Source organism: Lathamus discolor, chromosome 4 (assembly GCF_037157495.1).
Source record: "Lathamus discolor isolate bLatDis1 chromosome 4, bLatDis1.hap1, whole genome shotgun sequence".
NCBI lineage: Eukaryota > Metazoa > Chordata > Aves > Psittaciformes > Psittacidae > Lathamus > Lathamus discolor.
Window position 1 is genome coordinate 83,339,380 of NC_088887.1, and position 15,412 is coordinate 83,354,791.

Genomic DNA, 15,412 nt, shown 5'->3' on the forward strand with positions numbered 1-15,412 from the left:
ATGGGAAGTTCCTTTTGGCTGCCCTACTGATACATATCAGTAAGAAAATCATCTGTCAAGCAGCTAGTGTAGTATTACTTAGTAATTATAAGTCTTCAGGGGAAGAAATAAATACAAAGAAAGAATCTTGCAGACAATAATGTGACCAGGGCAGCAACTGGTACGTGCATAAGCCTCAGAGTTCTGTAAATTCAATGTGATGATTCACGTCTAGAAAGTCTCCGTGTGATTGGACTTGTAGCCGAGAAGTTCAGTGAGCTATTAATTTAACAGAACCCTAGGACTCTGCATTTTAAACTCAACACATAGCCTGAAAGGGCTTAATTTAATTTACAGTTGCACAATAAAATGGTTTTAAATATCTTGCAGTTACTAAAAATATGTCCATGAATAACTGTGTGGGTTTTTAAGCACCCCAGACTGCTTTCTTCTGTGATCACAGCACCATCCCTTCAGTTTCCTAGCTAGGCTTCCAAAGCTTTCACTGACAACACAATTGTCCTAAATGTAATCCCCAGCATCCTGCTCTGAGTCTGGAATTTGAATTTAAAATTGACCTGTTTCATCTGTTTGAGAAGTCTCAATAATGTGATTGCAGTCTTGTGTGAAAGCACAGTAGAAACGGAAATAATCTCATCCCGTTTTTCTTATTGGGATATACAAGATTACTGCTTGCAAATTAACACATTTGTGCTGTGAGGGTTCTTTATGTATGCCAAGCTAATTTAGTTTCCAATAGAGTTCTGGTGCTGGAACTGTAAGCTTTTACTTTTTAATTATTTTTTTTTTAATTATTATTATTTTTTGGTATGTGTACTGAGTTTTAAAGAAAGCATTTAAAGGAGTTTGGCTAAAGTAGAATTAAAGTCTACATGTTAGACACAATACAAAGTATGAAGGCAAAAGTGACTGAGGGGGTGCACAGAGGGACCTTTTGGATAGCAAACTCTGGGATTTGGGATGGCTGGCATAATAAATAAATAAAGGTTTTGTTTGTTTTCCTTCTGCATGTATCTACAATTAAGATTTGGAAAACTTGACTTGCAAAAGAGCCATGAAAAAGCAAACAAATTTGGAGAATTGAATTTTATTTTTTTTATTTTTATTTTTAAAATATATGACCTTTGTTTTCCTTCATTTATGCTGTATATAGAAACTAAACATGAGCAAGCGTATTGGTATCGCTATTTGAGCTGGAAAACAATAGGGAGGAACAAGCATCTCCCTTGCAGGAATGGAGAAGGCCTTGTCTCTAATATGGAGGCAGTACGGTGGTCATCCTTTGCTTTTTATCATTAAAGAAAACCTCATAATAATAATTAAAAAAAAAAAAAAGCACAGGAAAAGAATTCTGTTGTAAAGTTTTGTGGGTTTGGCTCCCTCCATAATAATGAAGTCTCAAAATAAATGCTGACAACTTAAAATGAAGATAAATGGATGTTATGAAGTAAGAACACAAAAAGAAACTTTAGCTTTGTTGTAAACATGTGATGAAGATTTTTTTTTTTAACTAATCAAATTAACAGCCTCACAATACATCTTGATGGTGACAAAAGCTTAGTGACCAGGAGACTACTTTCTCCCCATCCCCCCCTTTCTACTGCCTTAAATCCTACTTATGGAGAAAATGTGATGCTAAGAGCTAGTTGCTTCAGGTGAACAAAGAACTCTAATATCACCTGACCATAGTAAATTGCAAGTTCTATTGCACAAGTACTGAATTCTGTAATTCATAACTCCCTGGCTGCAATTTGATAAGTAAACTGTCTAGCTTACATACTTTGAAGTTATCTTATTCCAAACTCCCCACTTGCTTGTGAAGAAATTACTGTATTGGTTTGTATCATCTTTTGAAAGTAAGGGTTAGGTTATGAAACTGTGGAATTTTCTCCTTTATGATCCGTCACACAGGATAGAGGAGCTTTCAAATTACCTTCTTGTTCTGCTTTGTTGAAACTCACGTTGGTACAACACTGATCCATGTGAGCAGTGATAGTGAACAAGACAGACTGCCAGACTCTGATTCTGGATGACACCTGAACAATTTGTTCTGCTAAAACTTATTCATAAAGGTGCCAAGTGAATGAATGCAACTGCTGAAAACCCCACCTTACAGTAAAAGGGAGAGGCTGACTGATGAAGTGCTTCATTCTGTAACAGCAAGCAGATGTTAGCAAGCAGGAAAAAAGTTGAGTATTGTCAGAAATAAGACATGTTCTGGTTGCAAAGCTCTTAGCAGTGGTTTTCAGTTGACTGGGTCTGTTTTGATGGTATAATAAATCCCTCTTTCAAACATGTACTGCTAGATCCTCTGCAGCTACATGAAGTAAAAGGCTAATCTGGTGCAAACAGAGCCTTCAAACTATGCCATCATTTAAAAAAAAGCCCAACAATACACAACAAACCAAAGAAGAAAACACAAAAATGCAAACAACAACAAAAATTGAACAAAATATTGAACCTGTAATAATTTAATGCTAACTACAAGAGTACAGTCAAGATCAGACTTAGCATAAGGCTGGTCCAGATGAAATGTAGCATTCTAATGTGGCACAGTGCTGCTATTATTGCTCAGAATCAGTCCAGAGAAAGAATATGAATTATGAGTACTGCAGCCATATTAAAAAAAAGCAACCAAAAAACCCAACAAAAAAACCCCAACACCACAAACAAACAAACAAACAAAAAAAAAAGGTCCTCACAAGTTAGAGACTACTTTGTATTTTGAGTCAAGAGACCTTGAGGTAGACTATAAAGAACGTCCAGAGTTATTATTGCTTGGCAAATCCTAGTTGCATTGTCAAACACTATTGCTCATCGCAGGCTGAAGCTTATGGAAGGTGGACTTTGCACTGTGGAAACTCAGCAAGATCACCCTAAAAGCAAAAAGGACTTGAAATAAAAAAAGAGATGTAGCGTAGCACTTGCAACTTGCAAAGAGTAATGCTCACTATACTGCATGTGGGTCTACAACACAAGCCCAGACAAATACCACAGTTTGGAGCAATAGGCAAGAACTGCAATAAATTGCATCACTTTCACAAAAGTTTGCCAGCACTTGGCTTTTATGGCACATGCATTAAGATGGCTAGGACAGCATTAGTGCAGAAGAATGATTTTGAGATATGATGGACAATGTTACACCAGAAGATTGTGTATCTGTCAAGCAGAGTATGTTTGGTAAAGGTTTGGATCTAAAGGAGCACAGCTTAAAACATGGAAATAAGCTAAAAGGTTTTTCTTTTTTATTCTCCTTTCTTCCTCCTCTCTTCCTCCAGTTCTTGCCTGTAGGAATGATTATAGGTAATCCCTAAAAGAGGAGCTAGGCAGACTTGTTCCTCCGATTCTCAGAGGTAATGCAATCTGGTGGTGATGAACATAATTCTTGTGTCTCCTTTTATCACTGCCAGATTATTATTTCCTTTTTCTCCAACTACAGTAAAAGAATTGTAATTGAAAGCTTTTGAAGTAGCATTTTAAATCCTTCTTGGATGGTCTCTGGTTCCACTAAATGCATTTAGAAAGTAGCTTTTTCTTCAGTGATGGTACAAATCTGTCTTTCTGCTACCTGGACAGCTACCTTTCAGAAAACCTGTATGAATTTACCAGTCTTGGCATCCCCAGTTCTCTGTAAAAAAGTGCTTGAAACTTGGCTTGAATGCTTAGGCATCAGTGGGCAATACACAAGCTTAAGAAAGAGGACACCTGCATACTTCTTTTATATTTGCTGTTATGCAGGAGGAAAGTGTTTGCAAACGTATTTATCTGTATTCAGAATCAGCAGAATTCCAGACTTTATTCAGGTCCTCTTTCGGAGGGGAGAATAAAAAGAAGAAAATATGACAGAACATACTTTCTTTGGATGACAGTTTTCAGCACAGTGCCATCCAAGCCACACTTGGCATGGAGACTTCTCTCCCCCTGCCCCATAACGTGTATTCTGGCCTGTGTACAACCTAAAATTTTTAGCTGTGTAAAGCAGCAGAAAGTGTGGTAAAACTGAAGTGCTACAATTCCAATGGATAAAAACAAAATCAATATAAGAAATGTGAATATAAGAAAGTATCCTTGGTGAAAGGATGTAAGATCTACTGCTAGGGTGCCTGCTGTCAGGCCTCCATTATCCTCTGAAAAGCAGGTGAGGTATCCTGGAGCTAGTGATCACAGAATGGTTAGAAAGGACCTTAAGATCATCTAGTTCCAGCCCCCCTGCCATGGGCAGGGACACCTGACACTAGAACATGTTGCCCAAAGCCCTGTCCAACCCAGACTTAAACAGTGCCAGGGACAGAGCATTCACAGCTTACCTGGGCACCCTGTTCCAGTGCCTCACACCCCTCACAGTAAAGAACTTCTTCTACATAGTCATCCAAAATCTCCCATTTAAGTTTGAAGGTCCTACTCCTTGCCCTATCGCTACAGTCCCTGATGAAGAGACCCTCTCCAGCATCCTTGTAGGCCCACTTTGAACACTGGAAGGCTGCTATGAGGTCTCCATGCAGCCTTCTCTTCTCCAGGCTGCTCAGCCCAAATTTTCTGAGCCAGTCTTTGTATGGGAGGTGCTCCAGCTCCCTTATCACCCCCATGGACATCATCTAGACTTACCCTAACAGTCTCATGTTGTTATGTTGGGCACACTCCAAGAGGGGTCTCATGAGGGCAGAGTAGAAGACAACTTAAGGAAATCCTGGCCCCCTGTAACAACTGGATTTAGTGAACTCTGCATTAAGAGGCCATTGCTCCTGAAGAAGACCCTGCCTAGCTAAGCACTACAAAGCATATGCACCAGGCATTGGCGGGGGGGAAGGGGGGGCGGCATTAATGCACAGGGACATAGCTTCTGCAGTTGGTCACACCAGGCTTCTTGCGCCCAAACCGTACGCTGATGCTCAGACGTGGGGCCTTATGGCGACATGACGAGAATGTTAACAGCTGTCCCCGCTAAAACCGGGAGCTTCTGCTTTTAAGCAGGACACTTAAATAAAACCAGACGGGCAGGCAGTGCCATTAGGGTGAAGGACAAGCTCCGTGCCGAGCATGACGCGCCCGGTCCCCCCACTACGAGCACGACTTCGGGGACCTCCACCGGCACCCAGACACGGCCCCGCCCGCCACCCCTCGCCGCACGTGCGAGCTCCCCCTCAATCCCGGATTTCCCGGGAGCCGCGCAGAGGCCGGGCGCGGGCGGCGCATGCGGCCTGGGGCCGGGCTGGCCGCGGCGGGGAGGCGGGCGGAAGGCGGGGCCGGCGCGGCCGTGCGGCGGGAGGGCGGCGGCGCTGCTGAGGCGAAACGGTGGGGGGACGCGGCAGCCGGTGGCCTCCTCCCTCAACTCCCCGCATCCCCGTAGCGGGAAGGGGAGAGCGAACGGCTGCTTCCCCCAGCCCCCTTCCCGGAGGCGTACGGTCTTGCCCAGAGCTCGGCGCGGCGCCCGGAGTGGAAAGCGAGCGGGCGGACAGCCGGAGCTCCGAGCCGCCGCTCGAGGGGAGAAGAGGGGTGTTCCCGCACCCCCCGGCCCCCGCCCGGGTGGATGTGCACCGCCGAGGGCGGCGGCGGTGGCTGTTGCGGCCTCCCCATGGCTGGGCCCCGGCGGTGAAGGCGGCGGGAGCCGCCTGTGTCCGCGCCGCGCCGGGAGGCAGCGCAGCCAGCAGGGGGCGGGCGGGGAGGGGGATGAGCGCTGCAGCCGCCGCCGCCTCTGCGGGAGCCGCCGCCGCCGCCTGCACCGGGGCCGAGGGCGGCTTCTTCTTCCTTTCCAGCGCCTCCGGCCCGGCGGGGTCCATGGGGCCCGAAGAGGGCTCAGCCGGCGGGCTGGGAGCCCTGCCTGGCGCCCTGGCGGCGCCGTCGCTGGGCTGCCGGAGCCGCTACCAGCTGCTGCTCTCCGGGAAGGCCCTGGCCGACAGATACCGGAAGATTTACACGGCGGCTCTGAGCGATCGGGAGCTGGGGAGCCACCCGGGCAGGTAACGCGCGCCGAGCTCCCTCCTGGGCGAGACGGGCAGCCCTCGGCAGCCGCCACCACCCCTCCCATCGCCGGCTGGGAGCGGCCCTTCTCCCGGTCCCGTGAGTGCACCGTTCTCCCGGCAGCCGCCCTCCAGTTCTCCCTCCTCCCGCGGCTGCCCCCGCTGCCTCTGCCATGTGGCCGTCGCCGGGCCCCGGGAGACGAAGGGGGCGGTGATGTAATGCGGTAGCTGCCCAGGTGCCACCGGGCCAGGACGCTAGCTTGGCCGGCGTTACCGTACAGATGGCGCTGACAGCCTCCTTGCCTGGGGGCCGGGAGGGTGTGTGGTGGTTACCTGCGTCTGCTCCCCTCCCCCAGCGCGGAGACCGGGGGCTCCACCGCGCCCTTGTGGCGGGGGGAGCGCTGTAAAGCCCCGCTCCACCCGTTCTCCCTTGGCCGCCGCGGGGGATGGAGCGTTTCCTCACTCGTGGTGTCCATGTTGAGACCTCGCTCTGGCTGCGGCCTGTGGTGCCACTGAAACGGGTTGAACCCCCTGTTTTCTGACGAGGGCACCCGCTGGCTGGGCCGCCCAAGAGAGGGACCTTAGCGCTTGCCATATGTCGGAGCAGCCTTTGCCTGACCTCCTTTATTTTTCCGCCGGTTTCGGTAATCTCTTTCTCCGCCACCTTGGACGCGGCCTTGGTGACAGTGGGGAGGCTGCGCCCTGGGCAGCGCTCTCGGGTGGTGGTGTGTGGGGTGTGCCCGGGTCCCTCCGGCGGATGGTGCCTCTCGGGACTCCCTGTCCCGCCGGTCCTGCCAGCTGGCTCTCGGGCTCCGTCCCCAGGCCGCAGCAGGGTGCCTGTTGCGCCTGCCGCTCTTTGGCCGGGCTGCCCTCGCCTACCTCTCCTCAGCGCAGGACTGGGGAGGCGGCTGTGGGCTCAAGCGGTGAGAGGTGGCGAGCGTTGTAGTTACCCGCAGCCCCAGCCCCGGTCTGGAGACCGAGCGGCGGAGGCGAGGGCGGGGTGTGCCCGGCCGGGGCCGGTCTGCATGAGGGGGGCGAGGGGCCGGCTCCCCTTAGGTGCCGGGGCGCTCGCCATTGTTTCCCTCCAGAGGTGGTGGTGAGAATGCGGGTGACAAGAAACCGGCACCTTCCTGTGTTCTCGGCCTCTGCCGGCCTTGAGCTGTGATGTGAGTGGCCAGATCGCGATAGGGCTTTGAGTCAGCGTTGTTTTAACTTTGTAAATGGTTGTAAAGCACTAGGTGCTTGGCGTCTTCGGTTTAGGTTTTTTTTCAGTCTGACTGGAACAGCCGGGCTTATCTCCTCTCCTTCCGCCCCAAAAGTCTGTGCCTGGGAGTGGTGTTAACATAAGAAGCTGAAAGAATAACATAACTTTCCCAATTTGCTTATGGCAAACGCTGCAAACGTGGACTGTTGACACTGGCATTTGACATCTTTGCAATTACTGAGTACAGGGTGTATGAGAGGGAAACTATAGTTTTTTCCCTGTGTAGACCTGTGAGCATTTTCTTACTGCATATATTCCTTAGTTCAGTGCTCATGCTTTTTCCTTTAAATCTTTTCTTCCTGCTTTTGACCTTTGTATCATTTAGTCCTGGGTCTGCAAGAGCTAGTTGTAAGGGAGCTACTAAATGCAAGGAGATCAGCTATGCGATTGCTCCATGGTATTCAGATATTTATCTGAATTTTGCCTTAACGTGTCTGTATTAATGCTGTAGTCATGACTTTGTTCTGCCCTCCATGTTTTTCAGTTTCAAGATAATTAAGCTGGTATCTCTTGTATTTACAGTTGTAGAAAACACTAGCTTTAGGTGAGTGTAAATGTTAATGTTTCTTTTAATTGGCATTCTTATAATAATTACTTTTAACTCCAAGGTACCATAAATTGCATTCTTTTGTGTTCTGTTTTTTTATTAGCAGATTCTTAGGAGAATGCCTGTTAAAAGAAACAGTAACATTTGCAGTTACTGTATGTCTTTATTTTTGAGGGCTAGATTTAGTCATCTTGGAACCATTAAAAGAAGCCAGACTCTACATGTGGAGAAAACAGGTAATATTAAGCTATTGGCAAGTAAATGACAGCTAGTTAATACTAGTGAATACAACCAATGTGTATTTGTGGGACTTTAAAAGGGAGGATGTTTAATAATAGTCTGGTTGCCAGCTATCTTGTGGTACTCACCCCCAACATCTCATGTATCAGACTGATTGCAGCCAAGGTACTACTCATGATCACCACCCTTTCTCCATATTAGCGTCAAAATATTGCAGTTGAAGGTTTGGGAACTTCAGCCACCTGGTTTTCTTGAACAGAAATGGTCAAAAATGCTTTTTGACAAACATGGTAAAAATCCTAAACATTTTCTAAAGAGATGTTTTAAAGTGATTTGAGACTATGTTTAATTGCTACAGTAGATAACAGTGCCAGATAAATTAATTGGAGGCTAAGATAATATAGTTTATAAGAGAAAATGTGGGAAATCTGGAGCCTCCTAATCCGTCATTAAGTGTTTGTGACTACAGAAATATCTTGAAGTTACTTAAAAAACTAAACTGATTTGCTTATGAACATTAATACACTTTTTCCTGTGCTCCAAGAAGACTAATTTGAAGAATGATAGTGCAACCTACTTGCTATATGTCAATTTCAAAAGAATCATTGATTCAAGTCTGCAGAATTGTGTTCTGTACTTCACATGGTGTCATCAATGCTTGCCTCAGTGAGTGATTTTATTCCAAACCTGCCTTTAATGTTTATGAAGAACTAGAGTGCAATTTGAAAATGCTTGTGTGTAGCCAAGAAAATGAAACATTGTGGAGATTGTCTGAAAGTCGCAAGTGAGATTACGATCACATTTGCAAGGTGTTTGTGCTGGCTGTCATCTGAATGTGATGAATACTGTATGTTGAGTAGGATGCAGTAATTGGCTTTGAAACAGAAGTAGCAGTGCTTTGCATTTCCTCATGTGGTACTGGCTGCAGTGTTGTGAACACTTCAGTCTCCAAAGGGGACGTTCAGTTAGTGTGCTTGTTCCTCCTGCCGCGTTGACATTATTATTTATATAGTTTCTTGCAGTAACAGATTAGAGACTTGGTCTGAGTTAAAATTAACTTGGCAAAAATGGTTGGTTGTAATCCAGACTAATTCCCTGATCTGGCTCACCTTGTGGTTGTGCTTGTGACAGTATGTGGTGAAGGGTTCCACTAAGATCTATGTACAGTGGTGGGAGCAGAAACTGCTGGATTTAGCACTAATGCCAGCCTAACACTTTTTCTGTTTCTTTTCATAAAATTGCCTAATTCTGCAATTTAACGCACAACTGTCTTTACTCAGATAACAATATTAAAAATCTGTTATGGTACTACTAGCAGTGGGAAATTTACTTGTCAAGATTGGTTTGGAAGATAAGTCAACTGTGAGTGTGCCTAATTCATAGTCTCTGTGTCTAATGAAAAATATGAAAATGACTAGTAGTGGTATAATGGTTAATGTAGCTATAAAAATCTGTAAAACATTAGTAGGAAATAAGAGCTTCAGGGGGCAAGTGAAAACTTCATGTTGTTGGAGTGTGGTCTCATATGCTGGATTCTGAGTGGATGAAATGGGAAGTCTGCTCTGGTACTGAAGTAATGTAAGTTGTTAACTACTTTCAGTCCTGAAGCTTTGTGTTTGCTAAATAAGGTATTCACAGTAAGGTACTTACTTATCCAATTTTCACATTCTGTTGTTTTCAGATACACAGTTTTTCTGTTGTATAACTTAATCCTAACAAACATTGCTATCTAGCTGAATTGCTGCTGTTACTAATTGTGGATCTTCGGGTTTTCCCTGAGCTCTCAGTTCCTCTACTCTTCCTTTACCTACATACGTACTACCAGAAGTATCAGTTAGGCTCAGTGTGTTCTATGAGACTTTTTGTCAAATTGTCGTGGTTTAAACCCAGCCACGCAGCTCATTCACTCCCTCCCTCCCTTCCTCCCTTGTTCTTTCCTTCCCTCCACCCACCTCCCCCCCGCTCCCAGAGGGATGGGGAGGAGAATCGAGGGAAAGTAAGTCCCACGGGTTGAGCTAAGAACAGTCCTGTAACTAAGGTATAACACGAACCACTGCTGCTACCACCAATAATAATAATAACGATAAGAGAAAATAACAAGGGAAGAGAATATGATACCACCCGCTGAAAGGACCCCGACCCCCAGAAGAGAGCCCTTGCCCTTCCAGGTAACTCCCAGTTACCTCTCCGGGCATGATGTGCTGTGGTCTGGAATACCTCTTTGGCTAGCTTGGGTCAGGTGTCCTGTCTCTGCTTCCTCCTGGCCTCCCCTTGTCCCTGGCAGAGCACGAGACTCACAAAGTCCTTGGTCAGAGTAAACATTACTGAGCAACAGCTCAAAACATCGGTGTTATCAGCTGTGTTCCCAGGCTGAAAGTCAAAACACAGAGCTGCACCAGCTACTAAGAAGGAGAAAAATGGACTGCCTCTGCTAACCCCAGGAGACAAATATAGATAGAAATAAAAATTTGAAGACCGTGTCTGGGTTTCTGTAGTAACATTAGGTATCAGAGATGTAGCAGTATTCACTGAATAATATTAAGGTTGCAGAGGGGAGATTTAGATTAGACATAGGGAAAAATATTAAGGTTTAGACATTAGGGAAAAAAAGTCACTACGAGGGCAGTGAAACACTGGAACGGAGTGCCCAAAGAAGCTGTGGATGCTGCATCCCTGGAAGTGTGGAGTCAATCTGTTGGTACGCTATCCCTTGTTGAGATCAAGGAACATTTCAGTGATGACTGGAATCTTAAGATTTCTGCTATTAACAGAAATCAGATGGGTGTTTTTTTTCCAGCCATTTTGGCTGAAGAAGAGGCAGCCAACTTTCTTTCATTTTAAACTGACTCTTTCTACTGGATGATAAAAGAAATTTTTGGAAGTAGGCCAGCTCATCCACACTCATAGTAAATTATGCATCCTCTGGAGAAAATAGATCATTAGGTGTTAGTCTTTAGGCTTTTCAAAGTTGACACAAAGTCTTCTCTTATGCCCCTTCTTTTGCTTAGTAATGCAACACTTATTAGGCCCTGTGAAGTTTTAAGTGTATATTTTTTAAAATTTATTGGAGAAATGCTACTGAAACACTTTAGCCTTGTACTGCCATGTTATTACAGAATTTGTAGAAGCCGAGTTTAATAGATTTAGATATGTCAAATTTGTTATTTTGATTGTAGGCACACTGGAAAACCTTAATTTCTTCAGATCTAAAGCCTTTACAAAAGCTGTAAGCTGTTTTCTGGTTGAGATTTGATGCTTTTTTAAAATAAAATTGTAATTGCAGAAAGTTTGGAAGCATTCATTTGATTGAAAATAAGATTGTATAAATAAAGTCTGACAAATGCATTAGATACATTTCCCTGCTTATTCCTGTAAAATGTTTGCTTCGTAGTTCCATTCCACCTGTAATATTCTAGTGAAGTCTATTGTTCTAGTCTCATCTGTTTTTCAGTTCATGTTTTGTAAATGCCATTGTACTGAAACAAAAGTTTGCCTTTATGTAAACTTAAAATTTCATTTCATTTTGTTGGAAAAACAATGTGCTGTTGGGTCTCTATGTTAACCTGTGCATTAGAAAAGCTGGTAGGAGTTGCTGTCTGCTGTAGGCTTTTTAGCTGTGAGCAGCTAATAGGCCAAGTTGGATGGGGCTTTGGGCAACTTGGTCTAGTGGAAGGTGTTCCTGCCCATGGCATTGGAACTAGATAATCTTAAGGTCCTTTACAACCCCAACCATTCTGGGATTCTGTGAATATAGTAGTGTTTTAATACTGTATTATGCTTTTGTTTTTTAGGGATTAGCTATTTGTACTTACCATCTTTACCTCATACTCTAATAAGGAAGACAGTTTCGCATGGTAGTAGTTCTAAAAATCTGTTGTGGTCACTTAGTCTAACATGGTTTATATTTGTGCAAAAGCTGAAAAGAAGGTAATAATATGTTGAGAGTCTTAAAATGTTTATTTGTGCATGTGTAAAGGTAATATGATTTATATAAACTATTTGAAAAATAAAAAAAAACCCAAACCACCCTGAAATCTGTAAGAATATTCATTTTGGGAGCTGATAAAAGCACATTTTCTTTTCACAAAAGTAGAGGCTGAGGCAGCCTTTGAAGCCAACTGGTGCTAAAAGACACCTTTCTCTTTTGTAGTCATGCATCCTTCTGCTTCTTCACTTAGAAGGAAGGTATGTAGTTTGGAAAAGAATTACTGCATGTGACAGAATCACATTGTGTGATGATTTTTTTTTTCTTGTTATTTGTTTTGGATTATGAAATAATACTATATGGAACCTTTTGCTCTTCAGTTAAAAGTTCAATTATAGGCCAAACTTACAAAAACCTGTTACTACTACTAAATTTTTTAGCCATGGGAGTGTGCTTGTGTGAGAGTGTGTCAACAAGTAGCAGCAGCTACAGTGTTTGTACTGTTAAATATCTTCTCCATGGGTGAAAATTCTGAATGTTCACCTATGGAGTAGATTGACATGTTCTCCACATAACCAATTTGTTACTGAATCATTTTTATTGCATACCTAATTATTCAGCTGTAATATTTTGGTCATTATGAGTTAAACCTTTTTAATGTTCGTATAGTAATTGTTTTGGGAAGCATCTTTTTATTAAAGTAAATACTAATGACAGCAGATTATTGCCTCTTTTCCAGTTCTCATTACCCGCTCTGGGGTTTTGGCATTCTTGTATACACTTTTCAAGCTGTATGTAATTCCCCTTTATTGCTAGGTTAATTCTTGATATTTGGTGATCTCTTGATAATGTTGCTACTTTTGTGGATCTACCATACTTAATGTGTTTTAAACTTTTAAAATAATTTATCCTTTCTGAATTTAATATTGGGGTTTGCGATGAAAATATTTGTGGGGGTATGATTGTAAGTCTTGGTATCTATACAATGGCAAAGGTCTAACAGTGGCAACATACCTGGCTCAGGTCTTAGCGTTATACTCTCAGTAAATACTTCCGTATTTAGAGAGGAGATTCAGAGCAGCCCTGTGGAGAAGGACTTGGGGGTGTTGGTTGATGAGAAAATGAGCATGAGCCAGCAGTGTGTGCTCTCAGCCCAGAAAGCCAACTGTATCCTGACCCTCTACTCTGCTTTTGTGAGATCTCACTTGGAGTATTGTGTGCAGTTCTGGTGTCCTCAACATAAAAAGGACATGGTACTGTTGGAACAAGCCCAGAGGAGGGCCACGAGGGTGATCAGGGGACTGGGGCCCCTCCCATGTGAGGATAGGTTGAGAAAGTTGGGGCTGTTCAGCCTAGAGAAGAGAAGGCTGCATGGAGACCTCATAGCAGCCTTCCGGTATCTGAAGGGGGCCCTATAAGGATGCTGGGGAGGGACTCTTAATTGGGGACTGTAGTGATAGGACAAGGGGTAATGGGTTCAAACTTAAACAGGGGAAGTTTAGATTGGATATAAGGAAGAATTTTCTTACTGTGAGGGTGGTGAGGCACTGGAATGGGTTGCCAAAAGAAGCTGTGAATGCTCCATCCCTGGTGGTGTTCAAGGCCAGGTTGGACGGTGCTCTGGATGACATGGTTTAATGTGAGGTGTTCCTGCCCGTGGCATGGGCGTTGGAACTAGACGATCTTAAAGTCCTTTCCAAGCCTAACTATTCTACGATTCTATGATTCATATGAGGTCATTGCATGAGTTTTATGGGTGTTTTTTATGTGGATGATGAATACTCTTCCATTTGGAACGAGTAAACATTGCCTGAATGTTCTGCTGAAGTTCACAAGAATGTAGAATTTTAATATGAAAACATAAGTCAATATAACTGCTAAGTGTGACTGGAGAGGAATCAGCATGTTAGATTTGCAACGATGGTGGTTAATTCTGCTTAATATTTTAAGCAGTGACTGATTTGTTTGTTGTAATTTATTTCAAAATGGCTACAGCTGGCAATTCAAGAAATAATCAGTTATTTTTGCTTAACTGAAATTAGACTTTGCTTCCATTTTTTTAAAGGTGCATGGGCTCTGTTGCCACTTTTCAGATAAAGTCTGATTTTCTGTTCTCAACCATCTTCAGGCTTTCTAATCTGTGTGTCCCTGAGGTTCTTACACCTACTGATGTAGAAACAGCATGCATGTTCTACTTGTTTTTTTCTCTTTTATGTTGTAGGTTTGTGGTGGGGTTTTTTGGGTGTGCTTTTTGTCTTTTTTAAAGAAAGAGGAAATACCAGTTAAAGTTTCAGTTTCAATTATGCTATCTGCTCTGGCATGCTGATGGTCTTTTAGGTAGCAAATATAATCAGTTAGATGGGGGCTGGACCAATTAAAAAAGTTACCATTCCTCAGTGCTAGCTGTGTTATATGCAGTAAATGTGCTTCTTAAAACCATGATGCTGAATTTGTGTTTCTGCCATGTTAACCATCAGTTGTGGAGTGTTGATTTTGTTTTTCCTCCTATATTATGATCTTCCTCCTGGCCAAAATATTCTGAAGATAGTTCTTGGGTAAATTCTTCTCTGATGTATGACTACGTCCATTTCACCAAACCCATAATTTAAAGATATATGGCATATATTTTATAAAACACATATGACAACAGTACAGTGTTTGGTACTAAAGTACTTTGTCCGAACTGTTTTCCATGCCCTTCATTTACTTTGGAAACTAGCCCTTTGCAGTATCTCTTAGGCACATGGTTTTATTTTCGTCTTCTTGCTTTCTCACCTTGCTTGCCATAAACACTGCTTCACACTGAGGTGCTGATTGGAATAGTAGCCAACTAACTAAACTTTTTATATTGTAAGTAGGCTCTTTCACAGCTGGTCTTTCCCCGTGGTCTTTCTCAGCTAATTCTTACTGTTGTGCCCCTCCGAGGGATGAATACTGGAAACTGGCACAGGTGAATGGCTCTGTGTGCTGTAAGTGGCTAAATGAAGGTATAGGATTTCTGTACATGTAGATTTAATCTTGCATATGTTGATATTTTTTTGTTTTTTTTTTTCTGTTTGGGGGTTTTTTGTTTTTTTGTTTTTTTTTTTTTTTTTTTACAAAATACTTTATAGTAAATAGCATGTTATAGCTCACTGCATCCCTTCAGACTGATGAATGTGTTGATGGGCTTAATTAGTTTTTATTATTATAGCTGAGTGAAACTTCTTTCTTTGCATCTAGTATATCTACAACTGCTTTGGCCTGAGAATATTCTGAGGATGCGTACACCTTAGAAAAGAAACAAAAATTCAGCTGCTTTGTCCCCATGTAAAACTGGAGTCCTGTAGTTAGATTGGTACTATTCCTTATTTTCAGTTTCTTCCTTTAGCTTTCCTTAACTCACCTTCCCATGCATGATTGTCTGAGGTAATGGTTTTCGAACTCAGGTTTTTGAACTCTTGGAAAGTACTTTATCAGTTCTGTGACAGGGTGTTGTA

The 15,412-nt window shown here is 43.5% G+C and overlaps 1 protein-coding gene across 1 annotated transcript in view; it reads left to right on the top strand.

Annotated features, from left to right (window-relative positions):
* The first annotated feature begins 5,261 nt into the window (after nt 1–5,261).
* The window catches only part of MYCBP2 (MYC binding protein 2), a 180,510-nt gene continuing 170,359 nt past the window's right edge, over nt 5,262–15,412 (top strand). The window contains exon 1 of the mRNA XM_065678093.1: nt 5,262–5,957. Coding sequence (XP_065534165.1) covers nt 5,668–5,957 — 290 coding nt within the window. The 5' untranslated portion in view covers nt 5,262–5,667. The remainder of the gene's footprint in view (nt 5,958–15,412) is intronic.